Source organism: Myxocyprinus asiaticus, chromosome 2, assembly GCF_019703515.2.
Source record: "Myxocyprinus asiaticus isolate MX2 ecotype Aquarium Trade chromosome 2, UBuf_Myxa_2, whole genome shotgun sequence".
NCBI classification, from domain to species: Eukaryota; Metazoa; Chordata; class Actinopteri; order Cypriniformes; family Catostomidae; genus Myxocyprinus; species Myxocyprinus asiaticus.
Genome location: NC_059345.1, coordinates 34813169 through 34840612, shown reverse-complemented (window position 1 = coordinate 34840612; position 27444 = coordinate 34813169). Strand labels below are relative to the sequence as shown.

Sequence of the window (27444 nt, the reverse complement as noted above, 5' to 3'; positions counted from 1 at the left end):
GCAAGTGATTGTGTCTGTGTGTGCATGTGTGTGGATGTGTGGTGTGTTCACACTGAATCCGATGCAAAAAAAAGATGTGAAACGCAAACCTACTTTTCTTACTAAATCTATTCACACCTACAGTAGTCCAATGTGAATTATGTGATAAAGTTTGCTGTGCTGTGGTGTCCCAGGTACCTGTCTTTGGGAGATCATGACCGCAAGAGACTAGAGGACGATGAAGACCGATTACTGGCCACTCTCCTGCACAACATGATTGCCTACATGCTTATGATGAAGGTATATGCTCACATATACACTCAATGAGCACTTTATATGAAACACTATGGTCCTAATAAAGTGGCCAACGTGGTCTTCTGATGTTGTAGCCCATCTGCCTCAAGGTTCGACGTGTTGTGCATTCTGAGATTTTATTCTGCTCACTACAATTGTACATAGGTGTTATCTGAGTTACTGTAGCCTTTCTGTCAGCTCGAAACAGTCTGACCATTCTCCGTTGACCTCTCTCATCAACAGGCGTTTCTGTCCGCAGAAAAAAGGCACCATTCTGAGTAAACTCTAGAGACTGTTGTGTGTGAAAATCCCAGGAGATCAGCAGTCACAGAAATACTCAAACCAGCCTGTCTGGCACCAACAATCATGCCACGGTCTAAATAACTGAGATCAAATTTTTTTCCCCATTCTGATGGTTAATGTGAACATTAACTGATGATCCTGACCCGTATCTGCTTGATTTTATGCATTGCACTGCTGCTACATGATTGGCTGATTAGATAATTGCATGAATATGTAGGTGTACAGTATATGAAAAGGAGATATCCACAGTGGACAGTTCAAATGTGACGTATTTAGTCAGGGTGTTGTCGGGCATATTGTAACCGGGCTTTTTTGTGGCATTGGCGCAGTAAAGGCTTCTTTCTGGCAACTCGACCATGCAGCTCATTTTTGTTCAAGTATCGTCGTATTGTGCTCCTTGAAACAACCACACCGTCTTTTTCCGGAGCAGCCTGTATTTCTCCTGAGGTTACCTGTGGGTTTTTCTTTGTATCCCGAACAATTCTTCTGGCAGTTGTGGCTGAAATCTTTCTTGGTCTACCTGACCTTGGCTTGGTATCAAGAGATCCCTGAATTTTCCACTTCTTAATAAGTGATTGAACAGGAGTCACGTGACGCCATGCAAGGAGCAGACATGTGAGCGACGAGCTCTGTGCACTTTGCTGAATTTTCGATTATTTTCTTGTTATAATCTGGTGAATTTTGATACACCCAGTTACACATTTGTCCTTTGTTGCAAAAAATGGCAAAGAAGTCGAGAAATCCTCGGGCTCTGGAGATATTAAAAGACACTTACGTGTTCAGGATGAAAGCCCCGACAGGCCTACAGACCGAGGACTCGATTTGGATGGCGCGATGGGAGAGGAGATCCAGCGTCAGTTGTCCAACATGTCGGTGATGTTGACAAAGATTCTTGCTGTCTTGGAGGATCTCGCTGTAATACGTCGATCGATTACGGCGATGGAAATAAAGTCTGAGTTAGCTACAAGAGTGACTGATGTTGAAAAACGAATTGATTTTCTGGAATCTTCGGAGAGGGAATTAACCGCTAATCCGCCTAATAAAGTTGATTTGGAACATCTCCTTGTAAAGCTTGAAGATCTTGAGAATAGAAGCCGCAGGAATAATGTCAGAATTGTTGGAATTCCTGAGCATGAGGAGGGCAGAGATATGGTGAAATTCCTAGACGAGTTTTTCCCAAGTCTGCTCGACATAACGGGCCACAAGCTGGAAATCGCGCGAGCTCACAGAGTCCCAGCTCACAGATCTACTGAGGGAGAAAGGCCCAGATCGATTCTGGCCAGATTTCTGAGATCATCCGATAAAGATCTTGTGTTGCGCCAGGCGAGGAGCAAAGGGAAGCTTTCTTTGAAGAACCATAATATTTTCTTGTTCCTGGACTTTGCGAGTTTGACAAGAGAGAAACGCGATCGGTTCAAGGAATGTAAGAAACTCTTACATCAGAAAAATATCTCGTTCGCTTTGATATTTCCAGCAAAACTGAGAATAGAAATGAAAAACGGTTGCAAAGTATTTACATGTCCAAATCTGGCAATGTCTTTTATAGAATCAATGTCTGAGTAAACCATTGGATGTTTCTCATGTGAGGTGGCCTGACTCGCTGTACTTACTCTTGAGGAAGCTGGGCGACATTTGGGGTTTTTTGCGTTGGCTCCGCCAAGCGGCTGGAGCTTGTTTTGTGAATGACACTTTTCCTTAAAGAAACTTTTGCATTGATGAAAGATTACATTTGCATTGAAGTTCCCGGACAGATTGAGAGTGGACACTACGGATGACCGCAAAATATCTACATGCTCACACAAAGGATGTCTTTTATAAATTTGATGGATTGTGTAAGTCATGGTATATACTTTTATGCAGCCTCCGAGTGAATTGACTCGATCATCCGGGGAACCGGGATGCCGGTTTTGTTTCTTTTTGTGTTGGTTCCGCCTAGCGGCTGGAGCTTGTTCTATTGAATAACACTCCTTTGGAACAGCTGTGGATTAATCTGTTCGTTCTTCGTGCTTACTCCTCCTGCTGGATGTAGTTTGTTTTGAGTTTTTTTACGAGACATTGGAATGATTACGTCATCCGTTGAACTCATAACAGCTGGCTCACTGAACATATCTGAATGGTTTTATATCAGCTGGAATTTGTTTTGTGGAAGATCACACCTTTAAAACAGTTCTGTGAATGAATCTACACATTCTTTGTGTTCATTCTTCCCATTGACTGGGGTTTATTTCACAAAGTATTTTCTGTTGTGTAATTTTGCTTCACAAATTTGTGAGGCAAAATTGAGCAATCTGATGGCAAAGTTGTCGTGGGAACTCGTGGGCGTTCATGGACCTTTTGAGTTTAGAGGGATTGACGCCGGTTGGCGCTTTCATGCGTGGGGTTAATGCGCACGTTTTTCTTTTTTCTATATGTTTTGCTCGGGGGGATGTTCGGGGGTTGATTGTTTCACTAATGGGGAATGTGGTCTGTATAATTTTGTTTTTCACACACAATTTTTTTCTTTTATTATATCAATATGTCAGTTGTTAATATGAGTGTACTATCTCTCTCGACATGGAATGTGAATGGGTTGGGGCACCCCATAAAAAGAAGGAAGGTTATTACTTTTCTTAAACGTAAGAAATATGATATAGTGTTTCTTCAAGAAACACATCTCTCCCCGCAGGAAGCTGAAAAATTTGGGAAGATATGGGGTGGACATGTTTTCTTTAGTGCTGGCTCAAGTAAGAGCAAGGGAGTCATTATATTGGTAAATAAACATCTACAATTCAGATGTCTCAAACAGATTAAAGATAAATTAGGAGGAGTAATTAAATTCAAGGGCAAATTCTGATTTTGGCTAATATTTATGCACCTAACGATGATGATCAGGGCTTTTTTATAGATCTTGAAGGGACGTTGCAAGCCGCTGGCACCCCTCATGATATAATATTGGGAGGAGACTTTAATCTTTTGATGATCACAGTGAAGCAAAAGTGTGTAAACCCCCTAGAGCAACCTTGACGCTTCACAGGATGTGTAAAAATCTTGGTCTTGCAGATATTTGGAGACTTTTGAACCCATCTGGTAGGGACTATAAATTTTTTTCATCAGTCCATAAGATTTATTCTAGAATAGATTTTTTTTTATATCCAAATCCCTCATTTCATCTGTTGTTGATTGCTCAATTGGAAACATTTTAGTCTCAGATCACACCCTGGTGAGTTTAGAGGTGATGCCACATATAGAGAAAAATAAATCATATAGTTGGCGCTTTAATGTATCCCTTCTGCAAAATTCTGATTTCCAACAAAAGTTAAAGGCCGAAATCAATGTTTATATGGAGACCAACTGGTCCTCAGTATCCTCTGTGGGCGTGGCTTGGGAGGCACTTAAGGCGGTTCTTAGGGGTCGGATCATACAGTATGCCTCATTCATTAAAAAATCCAAAGCACGAGAACTTGTGGAGTTGGAAGAGAATATTAAAGGTGCCAAGGCAGAGCTAAAGCACCGTATATCAGCTGATGGCCTCAGAGAATTGACCCGATTGAAATATAGATATAATACTATTTTGTCGCGGAAAGTGGAGTTTTGGTTATTCAGGGCAAGACAGTCATACTTTGAGTCGGGTGACAAAGCAGGGAAGCTTTTGGCTAGATATATAAAGAAGAGAGAGTCTCTTTCTATCATTCCCTCAGTGAAATCTGCTGGTGGTAAAATTTTTACTTCAGCCATTGATATTAATAATGCCTTTAAAGAGTTCTATTTTGATCTTTATAGTTCCACGCCTTCGTCTACTGATGAAGATATTAGAAACTTTGTGGAACCTTTAGATCTTCCTAAACTGACGATTGAGCAAAAACACTCTCTTGATTCTGAGATAACCTTGGAGGAGCTTGACGAGGTAATTAAGTCCCTACCTACTAGCAAGACTCCGGGGCCAAATGGTTTTGCCGCAGAATTTTTTAGATCCTATGCTACAGAACTGGCTCCACTTTTGTTAGAAGTTTATACTGAATCATTAAAGAATGGAAAACTTCCTCCAACCATGACACAAGCCCAGGTCAGTCTGATTCTTAAAAAGGACAAAGATCCAAGCGAGTGTAAAAGTTACTGTCCAATCTCCCTGATCCAACTAGATGTAAAAATATTGTCAAAAATTTTGGCTAACCGATTAAGTAAAGTTATGACATCTCTTATACATATAGATCAGGTGGGATTTATTCGGAGCCGTAGCTCTTCTGATAACATCAGGCGTCTCATCAATATCATGTGGTCAGTGGCGAATGAACAATCTCCGGTCGCTGCCATCTCACTTGACGCTGAAAAGGCATTTGATATGGTAGAATGGGATTATCTTTTTAAGATTTTGGAAATGTATGGGTTTGGGAGTACATTTATTGGTTGGATTAAGTTACTTTATAAACACCCTGTAGCAGCGGTACAAACAAATGGGTTAATTTCAGATTATTTTACTATGAATAGGGGCACTCGGCAGGGTTGCCCTCTTTCCCCATTATTGTTCTGTCTTGCCCTGGAACCATTAGCAGCCACGATAAGAAAGGAGGATAATTTTCCAGGGGTGGTTGCGGGAGGTGTGGCGCATAAGCTTCTGCTTTACGCAGATGATATTTTACTATTTGTCTCTGACCCCACTAGATCTATGCCTTGCCTCCACAGAATTATTAATTACTTTTCCAAATTCTCAGGATACAAAGTTAATTGGTCTAAATCCGAAGCTTTGGCGCTGAAAGCGTACTGCCCAGAAATGGCTTTCCAGCCGGGCACCTTCCAGTGGCCCAAACAACATTAAGTATTTGGGGATTTTATTCCCAGCAAATTTGTCTGATTTAGTCAGAGTTAATTTTGACCCTTTAATAAAAAGGTTTTCGAGCAATGTGGGCAGGTGGGCTTCATTACATTTATCGATGATTGGGAAGGTTAATGTTAATAAAATGAATTGTATTCCAAAATTCAACTACCTGCTTCAGTCTCTCCCTGTAGATGTCCCCCTCTCTTATTTCAAGCAATTTGATAGCATAGCGAAGTCCTTAATTTGGAATGGTAAGCACCCCAGGTTAAATTTCAATAAGTTACATAGGCCAGTTGACAAAGGTGGGTTAGGCCTACCCAAGATTTTGTTTTATTATTATGCGTTCGGTCTTAGACATTTGGCTCATTGGTCGCTTCCACCTGAGAGAGCTCCTCCCTGGTTTTGTATTGAAAAGGAAGTTCTTGCCCCTATCTCGCCACTACAAAGCCTTTCGATCAAACTAGCCGGAGAGGTTAAGTCGCACCCCATTATTTTGCATTTGCACTCGTTATGGACAAAAGTGTCCAGAGTGTTTAATTCGGATGTTTATTTAAATGCAGCCTCGAGCATATGGCTGAACCCTAAACTATGTATTAATAAGTCCCCTTTTTGTTGGTCAGATTGGATTGTGAGGGGGGTTAATGCACTTGGTGACCTGTATGAGGATGGAGTATTGAGACCTTTTGAAAATTTGGTTCAACATTTTGGCATTCCCAGATCTCAGTTTTATAAGTATTTGCAGCTTCGCCACCTACTCTGCACTGTTTTTGGGAGTGGCACGCACCCCCCTAAAGCGGCAGGTGCTTTGGGAGAGGTGATTGCTGCTTTTGGAAAAGGCCATGAAGCATCAGTGTATTACTCCCTACTAATTCAGTGTCTGGGGGATGGAGCCTTGACTTCTCTCAAGAGAGTATGGGAAAAAGATTTGAATTTGGTATTGGAGGATGGAGTGTGGACTAAGATTGTTAAAAATGTCAAGTCTGTATCTAGAGATGCAAGGGTTTGCCTTATGCAATTTAAGATTTTACATAGATTTTATTGGACCCCCTCTAGATTATATAGGCTTGGTCTTAAAGACACACCCACTTGCTGGCGATGCCAGTCAGAAGTTGGAGACACTACCCATGTCTTTTGGGGGTGTGTTAGGATCCAGGAGTTTTGGTTGAGGGTTCAGAGGTATTTGTGTGATGTTTTGAACACTCAATGCGGTCATGCATTTAGGGGATAATCACATAAAAAATTGGGTTATGACCAGCCTCATGATTGGCAGGCAAGTAATTTTAAGGGGTTGGAAGTCAAGTGGAGCACCCTCTTTTTCGGAGTGGTGTGTGGAAATGGGGAGGGTAGCTGCATTTGAAGAGGCGGTAAGTAGAGGGCTGGGGTTTAGGGTCTTATTTGCTAAAAAATGGGGCAAATATTTAGTTTTTTTGGGGGACTCTCGGGGAGGAGATGTGGAGAGTGTAGTTTAGTTTAATCATGTATGTTTATTATTATTTTATTTATTTATTAGTGTATGTATGTGTATATATAATATATATATATATATATATATATATATATATATATATATATATATATATATATATATATTTTTTTTTATTTTTTTTATTTTTTTTATTTTATGTATGTGGATGTGTATGTATGTATGTATATGTATATATGTGTGTATGTATGTATATATATATATATATATATATATATATATATATATATATATATATATATATATATATATTTATTTTATTTATTTGTATTTTTTTGTTTGTTTTTTGGATTGTGTGTGTGTTATGTGGGACCACAGGGGTATTCGTTAGGGGTCAGGGTGGGATTGTATTAGTAGGGTTTAAATGTAAAATGTTGATTCTTTAAATATGTGTTGGGTTTTTTCTACTTTCATATACATATGAATCAATAAAAATGTTAATTACAAAATAAGTGATTGAACAGTACTGACTGGCTTTTTCAAGGCTTTGGATATCTTTTTATATACTTTTCCATCTTTATAAAGTTCCATTACCTTGTTACTCAGGTCTTTTGACAGTTCTTTTCTGCTCCCCATGGCTCAGTATCTAGCCTGCTCAGTGCATCCACGTGAGAGCTAACAAACTCATTGACTATTTATACACAGACACTAATTGCAATTTAAAAAGCCACAGGTGTGGGAAATTAACATTTAATTGCCATTTAAACCTGTGTGTGTCACCTTGTGTGTCTGTAACAAGGCCAAACATTCAAGGGTATGTAAACTTTTGATCAGGGCCATTTGGGTGATTTCTGTTATCATTATGATTTAAAAAGGAGCCAAACAATGATGTGATAATAAATGGCTTCATATGATTACTATTCTTAAAGAAAAGACAGTTTTTTGCATGATCAGTCATATTTTCAAAATCACTGCCAAAATTTCACAATTTCTGCCAGGGTATGCAAACTTTTGAGCACAACTGTAACTTGCTTGCTGGTAATTATTTTTCTAGGTCAATAAGAATGACATCAGGAAGAAAGTCCGGCGTCTTATGGGGAAATCTCACATCGGCCTTGCACACAGCCAGGAGGTCAATGAAGTCCTGGACCGCCTCGCACATTTGGTAAGAACCTGTTAGGTTCCAATCGGCTCCTAGACAAATTGAACAGACAAGAGTCTGGGATAAACCGAGAGCACCTTGTGGCCAAACATAGCAGGTTCAAGTAATGAGTGATTTAACAGATTCTGTGTTTTGGTGCAGAGTGGCCGGGAACTTCCCACCAGGCCAAGCGGCAGCCGGCACATTAAGAAGCAGACATTTGTTGTGCATGCTGGGACTGATACCACTGGAGACATATTTTTCATGGAGGTACAGGTCTTGTTTGTGTGTTCTGTTGAACTAGTCTGCATGAAAATATTTTTTACATATTTTGTGTTCAATCCTATCTTTGTTTGTGCGTAGGTATGTGACGACTGCATCGTCTTGCGCAGTAACATTGGCACAGTATATGAGCGTTGGTGGTATGAGAAGCTCATAAATATGACCTACTGCCCCAAGACCAAAGTATTGTGTCTGTGGAGGAGGAACGGCCAGGAGACACAGCTTAACAAGTTCTACACCAAGAAGGTAAAATTAGCATACCAGCATCAAGACACTGTAACAAACAGAAATGCTCGTCAAGCACCAATTGTACACAGTTTTTGTTTGGTTTCATTATGGTCAGTGCGTACATGTTTCACTTTCTATTTTTCTGTGTGTGTTAGTGTCGGGAACTTTACTATTGTGTGAAAGACAGCATGGAGCGTGCTGCTGCACGACAACAAAGCATCAAACCAGGTACAGTGCATGTCCCAATTCAGGTAAAATGGCCCACTTTATGACAGTCATCTCCATAAAAAATAAATAAATAAAATAAAAGTGGCTCAGTTTACCTGAATTCACCCTTTTGGTTTTTAAAATATCTAGTCTTCGAGTATTAAAATATATTCTTGTTTGGAGGAACAAAAAGGTTTTTATGTCTCACATGGGTGTGCTTTTTCTGTGTGTGTAGGTCCAGAGCTGGGAGGGGAGTTTCCAGTTCAGGATATGAAGACAGGAGAGGGTGGTCTCCTTCAGGTCACGCTGGAAGGCATCAACCTGAAATTCATGCACAGCCAGGTAGGAGGTCTTTCCTTTAGCGTAACCATAACAACAAGCTTGCCAGAATTCAACACCACCCTTCCTCTCATGCTCAATCCATCCAATCCCCACGTTTCTCCTTTCTTCTACTTCTCCTCTGTATTCATCTCATCATCTTTCCATGTCTCTTTTCCTTCCTCTCCCTCTTTCTTTCTATTTGTGCCTTTCTTCCTCTGAGAATTCTCTGGAACAACTGACAAATCAGTAAGAACATCCTATACAAAACAAATGAAACTTCATATCTAATATGAACCATTTATTTTGAATTTAAACTCTTTAATAAATGAAAGCTGAATAGCTAGAAGTGTTGTTCCTGAAGAACTTCTAAAAGGAAAAGCTGTTTTGTCTTTTTGTTGTCGTTGTTAATTTGGCTTTATTTGCTGGATGTTTGTTTTTAGGTTGCATAATCACTTGCAGAGATTTATTTTATCAAATGCCAGAACATTCCACCTGCTGTGTGTGTTAGTGCAAAGTGTTAATGGTCACGGCGCCCAATCCCGGTCCTTACGGTTTGTGAGTGTTGCTGTGATGATATCAGTTTGTTATAGTTTGCCAGAGGTAAGATGTTAAACCTTGTGCAAAACATTTAAGCAGCAGGCTTAATATAAAAATAATTGTTTGGTTTGAAGAAGAAATTTCTCACTTAAAATTTGCATATTTAACTTAAACTTTATACTACCCCAAGTATATATAAAATATGCTTTTAATTGGTCCTTATGGGAAGTACTCATGTAGTAGTTCTTAATAAGACTGTTTAGAAGCTACTTTTAGTGTATGAAGACCATAAGGCACCCTTCTGTGATCTAATTCCACTCTTCTGGTTTTTTATAGGCCAGTTATTGGACTCCTGATACTTTACTGTGCATAAAGCACAAATGTAAAGGCCATTCACACAGAATGCGTTCAAGATGCAGTGGAATGAATGGAACAGAATGCAAATTTCTCTTGTGACACGTTTTTTGACTCTGCATCTTAAAATGCTGGCACTAAATGCTGTAAAAGCAATGAGATGTGTTGAAATGGTCAAAGATGTCCATCTAGTGCATGTTTACATAGAAAAAAAAATTCCAAAACAGCGAAGATAAACATAAACGCGTGTCCTCTGTGAATGGCCCCTAAAAAAATAGACAATTTTAAAGAGGAGAGAAACTCTGACTCCAAGTCTCGAAAAAAGCAGCCTGTTTTCTTGTTGTTTAGAGCAAATAAAAATGCCAAAATGCATTAGTAAACTCCCTCATGTAATACTACCTAAAGGGATAGTTCACCCAAAAATAAAATTATCTCATTATTCACTCAACTTCATGTCATCCCAGATGTGTATGACTTTCTTTCTTCTGCTGAACACAGAGATTTTTAGAAGAATATCTCAGCTCTCTGGGTCCTCCTGGAGGCCAGACCTTTGAAGCTCCAAATATCACTTCTTAAGATATGTATTTAACCTCTGAAGCCATATGGATTACTTTTATGATGCCTTTATGTGATTTCTGGAGATTCAAATTCTGGTCACCATCCACTTGCATTGTATGGATCTACAGATCTGAAATATTCTTCTAGTAATCTTCGTTTGTGTTCAGCAGAAGAAAAAAGTCATACACATCAAAGATGGAATGAGGTGAGTTTATGATGACAGAATTTTCATTTTTGGGTGAACTGTTCCTTTAAGGAGGAATGTTGTCACAGAACACTGATGGGAAAGACTGTAATGACTAGGAAACTATGCAAATTGAATTCCTGAATTCAGTCCTTAATGCCGCTCTAAATGACATACCTTGTGTCTGGGACATCTTAGGGCATCAGCTTTTTTTAAAGCTTTAACCTAATATTTTGTTGTCGTAATGACATCATACATCACTATCATAGGTTGGCTCTTGCCTCGCTGTGATTACTAATCAATTACTTGAGCTTTAATAGGGCTAATAAGTAAACGGTCACCGCTGAGCATTGTTGTAAACTTTACAAGATCAGAGTGAGTGTACCTATCAAAAAAATAAGAAATGTTTGTGTTGGAAAATCGTTTTTTGATTGTCTACGTAGTGTAGTTGTGTGTTGTAATGGTTTTGGCACTGTTCTGTTTTGGCTGTAGGCATGTGTGAGGGAGCTGGTCTTCATTGCTGGTGGAGGAGGCATGGAGGGTAATGGGGTGGGATCACAACAGGGCTTTAAAAATAACGTAATGTAAAAGTAATGGCAGATATTAACAGTTAATGTACTGTTCAAAACATTTGTTCTTCCTGGATGGAATCAGTGGGGGTAGCGTAATCCCAAAGGGGTGGGCTCGTAGCACCTCAGGGTGTTTTGTGCTCTTTTTGTCCAATAATAATCCAAACCGTTTCTCTCCCATGCTCTCTCCCCCTGCAAGGAGCGGAAGGTACACACAACCTCTGCAGTCTTTGCTTTTAAGCATAACATTTTTATTTACTTTTCTTTTTCTTAATCTGTAGCTTTTTTGGCAGATGTACATTTTGTGTGCTTATTTATTTTTTTTATGTCTTTTGTATTCTTTCTCTTTATTTCTTTTCTTTATTTCTTTTCTTTTTTTCTTTTTTTTATTGTCTTTGTGTCTGTCTTTTTTTTTTTCCTGATGATGGAATTTTCCATGGATGTCTTTGCATGGGCCCTTTCAGTGAATAGTGCAAATCAGTAGGGTGCTCAGTGCCATGACTCATTCCCTTTCTAGGTGCCACTGGTCACAGCTCATGCTCATATTAGCTTTATTCAAAATACCACTCGCTGTTTACTTTGGAGTCTTCAGTCAGCTTTGCCACCGGTTCCAATGAGATTTCAAGACATTAGTGCTTCAAAAATACATCTGTTATGCATGCCTCTAGTTCCTCTAGAACACTTCTGTCATACAGAATATTTGAGCATCAAACTTAATTTCCTCTTAGCTTGATAACTATTGTAATATACAAGGATTTGAGTGATCCTCTTTAAAGTGAGACTATTTAAGAAAAGATTTATGATATGTTGACTGATTAGTACAAGTTCATAACTGCAAACTGTCACAGCTCAGTCTTTCCATTTGCATCACTGGCCCATGTAATCCTCTCAACATGGAAACTTCTCTCTCTGTGCAGTCATATTTTATTTCTGATAGCTTTTCAACAGCTTGCTTATCATGTTCTTTCTTCGTTTCTCCCTAGTTTACAGTTACTGACTGTCCAGATTGTCATCTCTTCAGAAAAAAAAAATACTTTTTTTTGTTTTCCCACAAGTGTGTGATTGAGTTGGTAACAGTGTGTCTTGTTGTTTTTTGTTTGTTTTTGTTTGTTTTTAGGTTTTCATAGAGCTGAGTCACATTAAAAAGTGCAATACAGTGAAAGGAGTCTTTGTCCTGGAGGAGTTTGGTAATTACCCCCCATTTTGATTCTAGGCCTGTACGCGACACAGCAGTAACTTAGTCACAGAAACATGTTAGATTTGGTTGTTGGATGGACTGTAAGAGCTTTATCAAGAACAGCGGTTGTAAGACGGGAATATGACCGTGGTTTTAGCTGTCACTGGGATGATGCACAGCCTGGGGGTGGGAAGTTGAGTTAACCGTGAAGTTAACATGAAATCAAAATTGACATTATTTACTTTCTTAATGTACGTTGATGGTCTTATGGTGCACGATTAAAAAAAAAAAAAAAAAAGATTATTTCAAGATCTTTTTTTATTTTTTTTATTTGACTTTTAATCAAAATTGTAGTATCTTGCTCCGCCTCTGAAACGCCTGTTTGGTTGACGTCCCTATAGACCATTTCAAAAATGTAAACAAAAACAAAGGAATTAGAATGGTCCAGACGTATCTCCGGGTCCTTTCAACAAAGTCTCTTTTTCAAGGTAAGTCCACTCGGCGGCCGTATTTGGAACGTTCTTGGGCAGTTTTGGCAGCTGTTTTTCGTTGTAAACAAGTGGCATGAAAGTGCAGCTCCTATCTACTGGAATGGGACAAGACGAAATCTCCAAAACAGTTGGTCAAAATTACAATAAAAGAACATATTTCAAATAAGCAGTAAAATCTGACAACACTGTGCGGCTTCACTCAAGTGGTCCAGCTTCCCTGGGCCTCGGCACTTGAGGGGAATAGTGGCCCGGCATCCTGGCCTGTCGGCCTGACGCATGCTCCAACTTGCGCCGGGGTCCGGATCTGGTGACGCATCTAACTCACACTGGACCCTCCGCGCTTCATTCCTGGACCTGTAAAGACACCAGCAGGTAGAGACCGGTCTCCCAAGGAGAGGCGCGTTTAAGTTTAAGTTAAGTTAAGTTTAAAGGCAGTGGTGTTGAGTAGGGATGGGCAGTTCGATCCTAAAGTATCGATACTGCCGATACAGATGTTGTATCAAAAATATCGATTCTAAAAAACATTTTTTAACTAGGGATTTTATTATTTGGTTACCATGAACAATTATCATAAGCTTCAAAGTGAAATAAGGATTAGGTTATATTAGCAAATACTTGTGCAGAATGGGAACTATTTCTACTTCCGCTCATCTTAACATGAATGCTGAAAGACACAAGCAGACAAGCGCTTGTGCCGTCACAAGACTCATACAAACAAGAGGGATCAGTGCCTTGTAGAGGTAATGATAGAAAATCAGAGAAACTGCATCTTGAGTAAATTCACACTAAAATAACAACATATCTAAAGGTGACATTTCTTATAATGAGTTTGTGGGTAATTGTTGTTAATAAATAATTAAATATATTAGTTAACCATGGAGTTACTACAGTTATATTGTGTATGGTTTAACTAAATACCATGGTTAAACTATAGTTGCGGTAGGGAACCCATGGTTATTTTTGTAAGGGTGAACAAAACAGAAGTCTAATCATTTTCTGTTTTGGCTCACAAATGTAAAAAAAAATAAATAAATAAATAAAAAATTACTTGAATTATGACTAAAAGAAATATTTTAAATTACCCATTTTATCCCAAAACATCGCAAAAAAAAAAAAATCAATTTAATAGAAGTATCGGTATTGGTATCGGTATCAACGATATTGGACTTGAAATTATTGGTGTCGGATTGAAAAGAAAATAAGCGGTATCGCCCATCCCTAGTGATGAGGCTCTTCACTGGGATCACGTGAGCCCCATCACATGAGGCGGGGTGATGATGATCCACGAGGAGGGCGTGTCTTTCCGTCACAACTGGTATAATAAATTGTATTTCTTTACCTCAGATTACGCTATAAACGCAACTATACTGTCTTGTATAGCTAATGCACATGCGTGTTCTTGAGTTGATTGACAGACAATTTCTGTATCTTAAAGGTGATTGGCTCTTTTACCTGTAAGGCGGGTTGACCGTTGGCTGCCGTTGGGCAATTTCTCCCATTCATTTTAATAGAAGTGTCCCGTCTCTGTTTTGACAAGCAGGAAATGTTCATGGAACAATGATGTCACTTGACGTCACCGACGAACAGTCCTTGAAATGGTTTATAATGTCCCTCCCCTCCAACCACCTGCCATGTTGAGACCCCTTTTCACATTCCATTTTAATTCCCAGTGAATGAAATTAAGTCCCACCCTACATGCCTTTTTCATTGAATCAGTAAAATGTCATATTGTGAAAGTAAAAACTGTTGTGAAATTTTAAAATAATTAAAAATCTGTGTTATGGTGAGATGGGGGGGAAAAACAAGTCAGGCAGCCTTAAGACGTACTGTAAGACACACTTTTCGTTCCCAAAGGAATTACAAGTTTTGCTTTGAGGGAATTGTTTCCTTGTTTGTATCTTTTAGTCACTGCCATTTATCAAGACAAGTGCTCTAAGTGATAGTTCAACAAAAACCTTTGCTGAATTCTTCAGAATATAGTGTGCTTAATAACTAAACTCTATAGACATTTTTTTACCTCCTCTTTGGGGAAGAAAGGTGCTGTAAAGGAAGTTCTATTCTAATATACTCTGTAGTCCTAGAGTCAGCTCTAGACTGAGTTACTGCTGTGTCTAAGTGCTTCCTTTTTGTAATCCGCCCCCTCATCTTTGCTGCTATGAAAACCTTCATTCTCCAGCAGGTAAAGTGTTGCCACCTTTATCTTTTCTTCTTCTACTCCCTGACCTGTCCTCCTCATCTGTCACCATCTTTCATTCACCCTCTTTCACCACTGATGGCCATCTACTCCTCATCTGCACTGCACTGCCTTGATGTCAGATGTTGCTTCTCCTAATATACACATGCCTGTTATAAAAGTCATTCCATAAGTGATGGAAAACCCCCAGATTTTCATTACAACTTGCAATGATTCTCTCTCTTTCTCTCTCTCTCTCTCTTTATTTCTCATGCTCTTGTTCTCTCTGACTTTCTATTTCTTGAGCTTGCTTTTATTCTGTAACCTACTACATAAGAGTTTTTCAGCCTTGTGGGAAATGTATACTGATGATGAATCTTGTTCAATGCTCATTATCTGTTGCAAGAAGCCTTGTTTTACTGGTCAGTGGTTTTGAAATCAGATCACTGATCTGTAGCTCTCTGTTTGAAATGTTTTGCATCTATAATGACAGGGGGCCAGACAGAGAATATTAAAACTCCTTACTTAATTTGCCATGGACTGTATGTCTCTCCCTCCCTCTCCCGCCCTCTCTCTCTCTCTCTCTCTCTCTCTCTCAGTTTCAGTTTTAAGGTGCTTTATTGGCATGACAAACATTTTTACATTCGTATTTCCAAAAGGTTTACAGCTGAGCTGCATACAATTAAAGCAGTGCAACAACAACAACAAAAAAAGACTGTGCAAAACAATATACATAATATAAGAAAAATAAACTAAATATACAATGTATTCTTGACAAATAAGAAAAAAATTATAATGTTAAATAATACAAAAATTACACAAGTTTAAAGTTACACATAAAGGAAAAATAAAATATTACTAAAAATCTGGAAAGAGATAAAGTATGATGGAGATGCAGACTCAGGTCAGTTCACTCACTGTCCCTCATTCTGTGGCAGACAGACACATTTTGTGCTGCTATCACACAGCACTCCTTGTGTTCTCCTAATAAGAAGGGTCGTTTTTTATTGTTTGTTAAATGGTCAAATGTGCTGTGAATATGTTTAATGTTTTCATTGCTGGTGGAAGAGGCATGGAAGGTAATGGGGTGGGATCACAACAGGGCTGTGTAAAAAAATTCCCGGATGGCGCGCTCGCTCTCTCTCTCTCTCTCTCTCTCTCTCTCTCTCTCTCTCTCTCTCTGTTTAAGCCCACCCGGCCTTAATTTTTTTGGTTTTACATTTGTTATTCCACTGCTGTTTAACTTTTTATTTTTTGTCTTACACTGGGGTTTGCAGTTCCTGAAACTAAAGAAGTGGTGATCCATAAGTACAAGACTCCTATGGTAAGAGTTCTGTATTTATACAAAATAAAATACTAGACAAACTGATTATCGGTTTGGCCAATATTTGTAACTGATATCCGCTTTTTAACTTAATCGGTTATCGGTTCTTTAAAATCAGCTTTACTGATAAAGTTAGACACAAAAGGACAAAAAGACTTTAAATCTTAAATATGAACTATATATAACTCTATAAATTCTCTCATCATTTACTCACTTTCATGCCATCCCAGATGTTTATGACTTTCTTTCTTCTGCAGAACACAGTTTTTTTGAAGAATATTTCAGCTCTGTATATCCATGCAAGTAAATAGTGACCAAAAATTTGAAGGTCCAAAAACAATCCATATGACTCCAGTGGTTAAATCTGTTTTGAGAAGTGATATGATAGGTGTGGGTGAGAAACAGATCAATATTTAAGCAATTTTTTTACTATTAACCTCCACATTCTTTCACACTCTAAAAGTGAAAGTTAAGTGGAGATTTTTAGTAAAAAAGGATTTAAATATTGATCTGTTTCTCACCCAAAATAATTGCATTGCTTCAGAAGACATATATTAAACCACTGGAGTCATATGGATTACTTTTATATCCTTTATGTGATTTTTGGCGCTACAATGGTCCAATCACCATTCACTTGTATTGTATGGACCTACAGATCTGAAATATTCTTCCAAAAATCTTTTTGTGTTCTGCAGAAGAAAGAAAGTCATACACATCTGGGATGGCGTGAATTGAGTAAATGATGAGATAATTGTAATTTTTGGGTGAACTATCCCTTTAATTTTAAATATTAACAAGTGTATACTGCAACTAAAACTAGTTAAATGAATTCTTTGTAGAAACAACATTATCGTCGTTGGTTTTTGCAGATAACCAGTAGTTTCAGAAGCAACTGTCGGCAGTGATGCAGATTAATTGGCAAAAAACAAGATATCGGTCAAATTTTACAAAATGCTTTACAATACAATTTTATTGCATAGTTGTTTGCTTGAAATGACATGTTGTTTACTGTTCTCTCTCTGTCAGGCACATCAGATCTGTTACTCGGTGCTCTGTCTCTTCTCCTACATGGCGGCAGTCAAAGGGAAAGAGGCAGACGGCAAGCCCAAGATGCTGTCCCCGCGACCACTACCAAGCTAGTAGAGCACACTTCTCTCCTACAATTACTACAGCCTGCTCCTGAAATCTCTGCAATACACCTGTTCTGTGCAACCCGACCCTCCGGCCAAGCTGCTTTTTTAAGACCTCTGCTTCTGTACTGATTCTTGAATGTAGATGTATTTGCGTATTCTAAACATTTGTCCTTAAAGAACCGCCTTGCCGTATAAATATCTGATACACATACCTGATATAATGTTCCATCTCAGTCTGTGGACCTTGACCCCAAAATGGTGGTGTCCTCATAATATGGACACTAACCAGGACAAGAACACTATTGGTTGATGTCCTCACATTTACACTCTTTTCTTTTTTTTTTTTTTTTTAACCTTATTTTGATCAGAGGCATTTGGCTGCATGCAGGTCACATGCACAGCTCTTGTGAGTTGGCAAACTCACTCACCTCTATCTCCCTCTCCAACACCTCGAATATCAGTCCACAGACTGTGTAATTAATATTTATGTGCTTATTGTACTGTAAATTGCAGTCTGTTCTGTCTGTGGTGGCTGAATTGTTACAAAGTCTTGGCGATCTAGCGCTGCCACGTATGAGGGGTTTGCCTTAACCGTCCGCGACGGAGAAGCTGTCCCATTCGTAAATGTTCCATTTGCCCTTCACCTGCTGTAAGTGGTGTATGTATTTCTTTAGTTCTACTACGTGAGGCTCAAACTACTGTACTACTTCTGCTGTGAAGTTCCCTGTCTGTGAACTGCTGTTAAATTGCATGTCACTTTAAGAAACAAAAAATTAATAATATTAAAAATAAATAAAAAATAAATACTGTACATCTCTAAAGCAATGTTGAAAATTTACAAAAATGTTAAACACTGTAGTTTGTTTTCTAGATGTGCAATACTTTCACTGGTAGGTCCTAAGAACAAATCCAGTCATTTCCATAGCGTTCATCCACTGTTCTCCAGTGTTCATAATGAGGAGACCAGAGTAAGGCAATGGATCCGGCATCAATTCCATTATTTCGGTTTGTTTGTTGTTTTTTTGTTTTGTTTTTTGACACTATCAAAAAAGGCATTATTGATCTAGAAAACACTGCATTTGGAGATTGTTCATTTATGATGGAAAAGTATACTGAAGTCTTGTGTCCTGCTGCTGATAATGTTGTCTGTACCAAAATGTCCTATTCCTGCTTGTGTATGTGTTAGAAACCGAAAGATGGCAAAAGAGTGTCTGTTTATTGAAGTGCACATTGTCTCAGATCATCTTTCTTAATGACTACTAGATGGGAAATACAGCTGTCATTTACATATTTTAACATCCTTTTATGTTTAGCTCACATTTTTAATAGATTTACATGTATGAATGTGCACACAACAACAGAGCGGATTGTTTTGCATCTCAATTAAATTCAGTTGTTGTATGCAGACTTTAAATGAACTTTAAAAGCCCACTCTGTTGGTTTAGAGATGTAAATAGCAAAAAACTGATTTCCCATGGTCCAAGTCTCCAAGTGCAGATGATTTGAGCTGGACAGCAGATCAGGTCTGTAGTTTGAAAGTGTGAGAGAGATACAGTTGCACATGTTTATCTAGGCTTTCCTTTTTGTCTGCGTGTTGTTTGGAACAATAGGAAAAGGAAAAATAAGACAGTGGATGTAAATATTTCAGCATTTAAAGAAAATATTTATAGAACCTGTACAGCTTTGGCAATATGAAAATAAAATATGTCCAACCCAAATGTGTGGCTGTAGGTCATCTTGGATCAGTTAAACGTGGCACTGTCCATTTATGTTAAATAATGTAATTGAATCACTTAATAGAAATACATTTTCTGTCTAAACAATTATGGCTGCTATCTAAAAATCAAAGCAACATCAAATACAAAAGTAGCTTTAGATAATGCATAGTGATATTTATATTGTGTAATATATTCTTTGCTATAATAATAGCCTACCAATGCTATATTATACCGCCCTCTACTTTTTTCTCGCAGTAGATTTTGATTTGATTGCGGTTTCAAGTTTTGAAATTGTGTTTTAATCAGTTTTGTTCAGAGTGAAAGTTCATATTAGCTACACATTCAAGAACACTTGCCTGTAAAACAGAATGCAGACTGCAACAGGTCACTATAATATCTGCAGTGGTATGCTACAAACCCAAAACTAGACTGGTTTCAAATAGAATGTAATGTAAGATATCGAATAGACCTTATTCACAGCAGCGCCATCTTTGGTTTTTGATGGGAATGACAATGAGGCTGTGAGGGATAGAGACATACAGTCTCTTCAGTGGGTTGTACTGTTGTTCAGGGGCGTAACTACAGGGAGGGCAGCCGACCTTGTGCTTGGAGTGAGAGGGAGCCCATGACGGTCGACCAAAAGGAACCATAAAAACAACCTTGTCCTGAAGGGCGATGAAAAATGACCGAGGGGGCCTGACAGATTCTTTGCACTGGGGCCCGTAAGACCCAAGTTACACCACTGCTGTTTAAAGTGTTTTTGGATCGATTCCATTGAAAAAATATCTTTCCAAGAAATTTCAGTAAACAAAAAACTCCAGACAACATGATTTGTGGAAAGTTCGATTTGATTTAGCAGCTTTTTGATAGCTTTATACAATGCTTGTAATTGAAGAGGCAGTAAGTTTATCCCTCACAGCCTCATTTTCATTCCCGTCAAAAATCAAAGATGCCACTACTATGAATGAGGTCTATAGATAGATATATATCTATACACTGGGGGCCAAAAGTTTGGAATAATGTACAGATTTTGCTGTTTCGGAAGGAAATTGGTACTTGAATCCACCAAAGTGGCATTCAACTGATCACAAAGTATAGTCAGGACATTACTGATGTAAAAAACAGCACCATCACTATCTGGAAAAAGTTATTTTTGATCAAATCTAGACAGGCCCCATTTCCAGCAGCCATCACTCCAACACCTTATCCTTGAGTAATCATGCTAAATAGCTAATTTGGTACTAGAAAATCATTTGCAATTATATCAAACACTGCTGAAAGCTATTTGGTTCATTAAACGAAGCTTAACATTGTCTTTGTGTTTGTTTTTGAGTTGCCACAGTATGCAATAGACTGGCATGTCTTAATGTCAATATTAGGTCAAAAATGGCAAAAAAGAAACAGCTTTCTCTAGAAAATTGTCAGTTAATCATTGTTTTGAGGAATGAAGGCTATACAATGCTTGAAATTGACAAAAAACTGAAGATTTCATAAAAAGGTGTACACTACAGTCTTCAAAGACAAAGGACAGCTGGCTCTAACAAGGACACAAAGAGATGTGGAAGGCCAGATGTACAACTAAACAAGAGGATAAGTACATCAGAGTCTCTAGTTTGAGAAATAGATGCCTCACATGTCCTCAGCTGACAGCTTCATTGAATTCTACCCACTCAACACCAGTTTCATGTACAACAGTAAAAAGAAGACTCAGGGGTGCAGGCCTTATGGGAAGAAAAGAAAAGAAAAACAAAAAGAAAAGGTTAGAGTGGGCAAAGAAACACAGACATTGGACAACAGATAAATGTGAAATGCCACCTGAGTATCTGGAAAAACTGACAGCAAGAATGCCAAGGATCTGCAAAGCTGTCATTGCTGCAAATGGAGGATTTTTTGATGAGAACTCACTGATCTCAGTGATTTGGACAGTGGCATGATTGTTGGTGCCAGATGGACTGGTTTGAATATTTCTGTAACTGCTGATCTCCTGGGATTTTCACTTTCAGGATCACATGAGAACTAGGTAGATGTTTATGTTATAACCAGTATTGTGTAGTGTCATTTTCAAACCACTTCCATTATGTCCATGACTATAATAAAAGGGCTTTGATGCCTGAGGTGTGGAAATATGATTTGTTGGAGGTTAAATGTGTGTGTATTGTGGTGTATTCAGACAATTAATCAAATGTAGTTGACATTTTTTTTCCAATTTGAAATATTACCGAATCCCAGGAAACACCCAAAAATAAAGTCATCTGAGTATATTAATGTATTTTATTGTCATTTTGAAAAAACAAAATCATGTCAGAATCCTGCCAATACATTAAAACACGTACAAAGCATTTTTATAAACACTGACTTAATATTATAGCATCTTTAAATGCAAGCCCAGTGAAAGACGATTCATGGTCATAATCCTGTGCTGTTTAAAAATCAATATTGTCAGTTGTCCATACAAAACTATGAAGCTATATCAGGTTTGTAGCTTACAGTATATACTTGATATAGGCTAAAGCTTCATGTTTAGCTACAATTTTAGCTACATGGGCTATATTTGCATTGTTATTGCATTTGTACAAATTGGCAATTGGCCATTTTTTTCTTTTAAAATAGGTAAACTATTTAAAGCTGAAGTGAATAATGTCTGCACCACTAGCATTACTAAAAGGAATTGCAAAAATAAACTGTTTTTAAACTGCTTTCTGAATACGGGGTTAATCGAACAAACAGATAGTCCCGCCCCCAACTCCCACCATTGGTCGAGTCAATGTTGTTGTGTCAGACTAGACAGGTCACTCAAAACAAATATTTCAGAGCACCACAGAGACAGAGTTTACTGTTTTCGAGAAAATTAACCTACGAATAGCTTAAGCTGGGATAGGAGAACGTAATTTAAAAGAAAAATGTACACACTTTTGCTTTAAAGCTGAAGCATGTCATTTCTGCGACACCAGCGTCACCGAACGGAATTGCAGAAATACAAAATGTTTCAAAAAAGTTTCTGCAATATGCCCCTCGCCTGCAGTTGTTCAAACAGTCAAATAGTCCCACCCCCAGTTAACACCATTGGTTGAGTATTGTTGTTGGAGCAAGTCTAAGTGGGTCGCATAAAACAGGAATTTTTATAGCGCCACAGTGACACAGTGTTTACAGTTTTTGAGAAAATTAACCTATGATTGGCTAACTTATAGTTGTCTCTGCATATTAAGCATGGACAGAAGAAAGTATTTTAACACTGAAAAAAGTTACATACTTCAGCTTTAAAGCCTTCAGTTTGAAAGAGCTTAATGTCTACTAGTATCCTAGTAGTATTCCATCTCTCTATATCAAAATGGAGATGTTATTAAATGAAAAAAAAAAAAATACATAAATGTTAATTCAAAAACATTCTAATTTATGTTTTAGACATCAGCTCATAACTTTTGATTGCCACAACAAGCTCCTGTTTGGAAGACTTAGTGTTCCCTATCTGTCACTCGCTCGACGTTGTGTCGATGTAGTGACACTAAGGGTCACTCTTGGGAGCCCCAAACACCTCTGCTTTTTGAAAAAAGGCCAATGGATATTGGCGAATGGAATTTGCATGCCACTCCCCCGGACATACGGGTATAAAAGGAGCTGGTATGCAACCACTCATTCAGATTTTCTCTTCGGAGCCGATCGGTTCTATTCATTGAGTTGAATTCACCGAGTTAATTCACCTCATCTGCTGTATTTATGGCGCATTTCAGCGGCTTCTCCCCCTCTGCACCCGTGGACTGCAGAGAATGCCCCTGGGCGCTTCAGCAGAACAGCAAAAAGAGAGCCCCAGTGACTCCCCGCCTCGGTCCTTCTATCTACGGTATGAGGCCGTGTCTGTTAGCACTGGGGGCGATTTGGGTTTACGTCATCTCTGACGGCTAAGGCCTACGGTGCCGCTGGACAAGCCACCTCCGCCCTGCACACTATGGCTCTCCTGCAGGTACACCAAGCCAAGGCGCTAAAAGAGCTGCACGAGGGTAGTTCTGACCCGGGATTGATGCAGGAACTGCGCTCGGCGACCGACCTCGCTCTCCGGGCGACGAAGGTCACGGCACGGTCTATCAGGCAGGCGATGTCCACCCTGGTGGTCCAGGAACGCCACCTTTGGCTCAACCTGGTTGACATGAGAGAGGTTGACAAGGCACGGTTCCTTGACGCCCCCATCTCCCAGGTTGGCCTGTTCGGCAACACCGTCGAAAACTTTGCCCAGCAGTTCTTGGCGGTGAAGCAGCAGATGGAGGCCATTCAACACATCCTGCCCTGGTGCGGCTCAAGACCCTGCACCCCGTCTGCTCGTCGCTAAGGGCGTCCTCCTACAGCAACAGCACCGGCTCCGCCACAGCCTGCCCCTGCGGCTCGGCCCCAGCATGGAGCCCACCGCAGGAAGCAGATGCCACCCATCTCATGGCCGGCCGCCAAAAACCCTAGGAAGGCTTCGAAGCGCCCCTGAGATGGGTGACCCAGGGGCGAGGAGACCTGCTTCCACGGAGCTGGTAGACAGACCACTCCATCCCCCGGTGGAGGACCAGGAGGAGAATGTTTTGTTTCATTTTTCGCCACATGCCCAAGAGGCTGCGGTACCCAAAACTTCAAAAAAAGAGTGGTTTCCTTGTTCTCTGGGTCACATGTCAGATGTGTACGGCCGTCGTCACAACCACCGTCCACCGTCCCATTTTGGCAGGTTCGGCGCTCCAGCGGCGGACTCCCCGCCCCTGCTTGCCCAGCTGTGGCACAAACATGCCCACACCGGGTTAGTTCCGATGGACTGTGGGGATGATATTCCTCCTCCCCCCTCCCTGGCCAATCTTATGGTGGGTATAAGGAGCCAGGTAAGTGCTTCGATGTCCCTGGACTCAGCATGGCCACGGGGCTCGAGCCCCCTCGACATGGCGCCTCAGGCTCCGCCCCGCTGTGAGGCCCCACCCGCCGGTACGTCCGACGTGATTATCCCCTTGGTCCCCCTCACCCGGAGTTTGGATGTGTAGATCGCGCTTTCCAACCCGTCACGATAGCTGACCTGGACTGTCCAACTTCAGTTTGCCAGGCACCCGCCCAGGTTGAGCAGCATCCGCTTCACCTCGGTGAAGGGCGAGAATGCCGCTACCTTGCGTGCGGAGATCGCTACCCTTCTATGGAAGGGTGCGATAGAGCCTGTCCCTCCAACCCAGATGAAGAAAGGGTTTTACAGCCCCTACTTCATTGTACCAAAGAAAGGCGGTGGGTTGCGGCCAATCTTGGACCTGCGAGTACTGAACCGGGCCTTGCACAGATTCCCGTTCAAGATGCTGATGCAAAAACGCATTTTAGCAAGCGTCCGGCATCAAGATTGGTTCGCGGCAGTAGACCTGAAGGATGCGTACTTCCACGTCTCGGTTACCTCGACACAGACCCTTCCTGCGGTTTGCTTTTGAGGGCCAGGCATACCAGTAAAAGGTCCTCCCCTTCGGCCTGTCCTTGTCCCCTCAGGTCTTCACGAAGGTCGCAGAGGCAGCCCTTGCCCCACTAAGGGAAGTGGGCGTCCGCATACTCAACTATCTCGGTGACTGGCTGATCCTAGCTCACTCTCAAGAGTTACTGTGTGCACACAGGGACCTGGTGCTCAGGAACCTCAGCCGTCTAAGGCTTCGGGTCAACTGGGAAAAGACTTTCCCCGGTTCAGAGCATCTCTTTTCTCAGCTTGGAGTTGGACTCAGTCTCGATGATGGCACACCTCATGAACGAGAGCGCACAGTCGTGCTGAACTGTCTGAAGGTGTTCAGACAGAAGACAGTGGTTCCACTGGCATATCACGCCCAGGACGTGCCACCCCCTGTGGGACTACGCGCCCACTCTACGAGGAGTGTAGCGGCCTCCTGGGCCCTCACCAGTGGTGCCTCTTTAGCAGACATCTGCAGAGCAGCGGGCTAGGCAACACCCAACACCTTTGTGAGGTTCTATAATCTCCGGGTTGAGCCGGTTTCGTCCCGTGTGTTGTCAGGTCCGAACAGGTAAGTTCCGGGACAGCTGGCCGGGTGTACCGCTTGCGCGTAGTGCCCTTCCCCTCCCATGAGGTGAAGACGTGCACGTTTGACTCCCAGTCGTGTTCACAAGTTGTGATCCCTGGATGACTTTCCTCCTTAGCCCTGTGGCAGAAGAGTTTGCGGAGAAACTCGCCGCCAGCCCACCACGTGTGCTAACTAGGCCCTGTACTGAGGTAGGTGCTCCACATGTGGTGGTTCTCCGTAGGTGACCCCATGTGATATCTTCTACTAAATAATTTCCCTGTCAGTAAACTGCGTCTTCCTTGGGCAGAGGCCCCTATTCTTTTATACCCGTATGTCCGAGGGAGTGGTATGCAAATTCCACTTGCCAATTTCCATTGGCCTTTTTTCAAAAAGCAGAGGTGTTTGGGGCTCCAAAGAGTGACCCCTAGTGTCACTACATCGACACAACGTCTCGTTCCCTCCATCAGGAATGGAGGTTACGAAAGTAACCAGGATGTTTCATCACTGTCTGAACTAACTTACACTAAAATTGAGTGCAAAACAAGAATAAATGGGCAAAACCTCATTTTGATAAAAGCCATATTAAAATAACTAATAACACTTTTCAATAAGGTTCCATTAGTTAACAAAATCAGTTAACATGAACTTACATTGAACAATACTTTTACAGCATTTTTTAATCTTGGTTAATGTTAATTTCAACGTATAGTATAGGCCAAAAGTTGGATAGGCTAACATTCTATGAACTAACATGAATTAACAATGAAAAATTTTATTTTTATTAACTAACAATAACAAAGATTAATAAATGCTGTAAATATACAGGTGCATCTCAATAAATTAGAATGTCGTGGAAAAGTTCATTTATTTCAGTAATTCAACTCAAATTGTGAAACTCGTGTATTAAATAAATTCAATGCACACAGACTGAAGTAGTTTAAGTCTTTGGTTCTTTTAATTGTGATGATTTTGCTCACATTTAACAAAAACCCACCAATTCACTATCTCAAAAAATTTGAATACATCATAAGACCAATAAAAAAAACATTTTTAGTGAATTGTTGGCCTTCTGGAAAGTATGTTCATTTACTGTATATGTACTCAATACTTGGTAGGGGCTCCTTTTGCTTTAATTACTGCCTCAATTAGGCGTGGCATGGAGGTGATCAGTTTGTGGCACTGCTGAGGTGGTATGGAAGCCCAGGTTTCTTTGACAGTGGCTTTCAGCTCATCTGCATTTTTTGGTCTCTTGTTTCACATTTTCCTCTTGACAATACCCCATAGATTCTCTATGGGGTTCAGGTCTGGTGAGTTTGCTGGCCAGTCAAGCACACCAACACCATGGTCATTTAACCAACTTTTGGTGCTTTTGGCAGTGTGGGCAGGTGCCAAATCCTGCTGGAAAATGAAATCAGCATCTTTAAAAAGCTGGTCAGCAGAAGGAAGCATGAAGTGCTCCAAAATGTCTTGGTAAATGGGTGCAGTGACTTTGGTTTTCAAAAAACACAATGGACCAACACCAGCAGATGACATTGCACCCCAAATCATCACAGACTGTGGAAACCTAACACTGGACTTCAAGCAACTTGGGCTATGAGCTTCTCCACCCTTCCTCCAGACTCTAGGACCTTGGTTTCCAAATGAAATACAAAACTTGCTCTCATCTGAAAAGAGGACTTTGGACCACTGGGCAACAGTCCAGTTTTTCTTCTCCTTAGCCCAGGTAAGACGCCTCTGACGTTGTCTGTGGTTCAGGAGTGGCTTAACAAGAGGAATACGACAACTATAGCCAAATTCCTTGACATGTCTGTGTGTGGTGGCTCTTGATGCCTTGACCCCAGCCTCAGTCCATTCCTTGTGAAGTTCACCCAAATTCTTGAATCGATTTTGCTTGACAATCCTCATAAGGCTGCGGTTCTCTCGGTTGGTTGTGCATCTTTTTCTTCCACACTTTTTCCTTCCACTCAACTTTCTGTTAACATGCTTGGATACAGCACTCTGTGAACAGCCAGCTTCTTTGGCAATGAATGTTTGTGGCTTACCCTCCTTGTGAAGGGTGTCAATGATTGTCTTCTGGACAACTGTCAGATCAGCAGTCTTCCCCATGATTGTGTAGCCTAGTGAACCAAACTGAGAGACCATTTTGAAGGCTCAGGAAACCTTTGCAGGTGTTTTGAGTTGATTAGCTGATTGGCATGTCACCATATTCTAATTTTTTGAGATAGTGAATTGGTGGGTTTTTGTTAAATGTGAG

The 27444-nt window shown here is 40.3% G+C and overlaps 1 protein-coding gene across 33 annotated transcripts in view; it reads left to right on the top strand.

Annotated features, from left to right (window-relative positions):
- Positions 1 to 22556, top strand: part of LOC127453397 (MAP kinase-activating death domain protein-like) — a 105278-nt gene extending 82722 nt beyond the window's left edge. For 18 of the 33 annotated variants that reach the window (XM_051719727.1, XM_051719751.1, XM_051719723.1 and 15 more), the window contains 9 exons: positions 174 to 279; positions 7846 to 7956; positions 8095 to 8202; positions 8296 to 8460; positions 8598 to 8670; positions 8885 to 8991; positions 12290 to 12359; positions 16291 to 16337; positions 17364 to 22556. In XM_051719727.1, the coding sequence (XP_051575687.1) occupies positions 174 to 279; positions 7846 to 7956; positions 8095 to 8202; positions 8296 to 8460; positions 8598 to 8670; positions 8885 to 8991; positions 12290 to 12359; positions 16291 to 16337; positions 17364 to 17477 (901 nt within the window). In that variant the 3' untranslated portion in view covers positions 17478 to 22556. The remainder of the gene's footprint in view (positions 1 to 173; positions 280 to 7845; positions 7957 to 8094; positions 8203 to 8295; positions 8461 to 8597; positions 8671 to 8884; positions 8992 to 12289; positions 12360 to 16290; positions 16338 to 17363) is intronic. The other 15 variants (XM_051719803.1, XM_051719936.1, XM_051719821.1 and 12 more) reach the window with 1 other exon arrangement.
- Positions 22557 to 27444: the final 4888 nt, after the last annotated feature.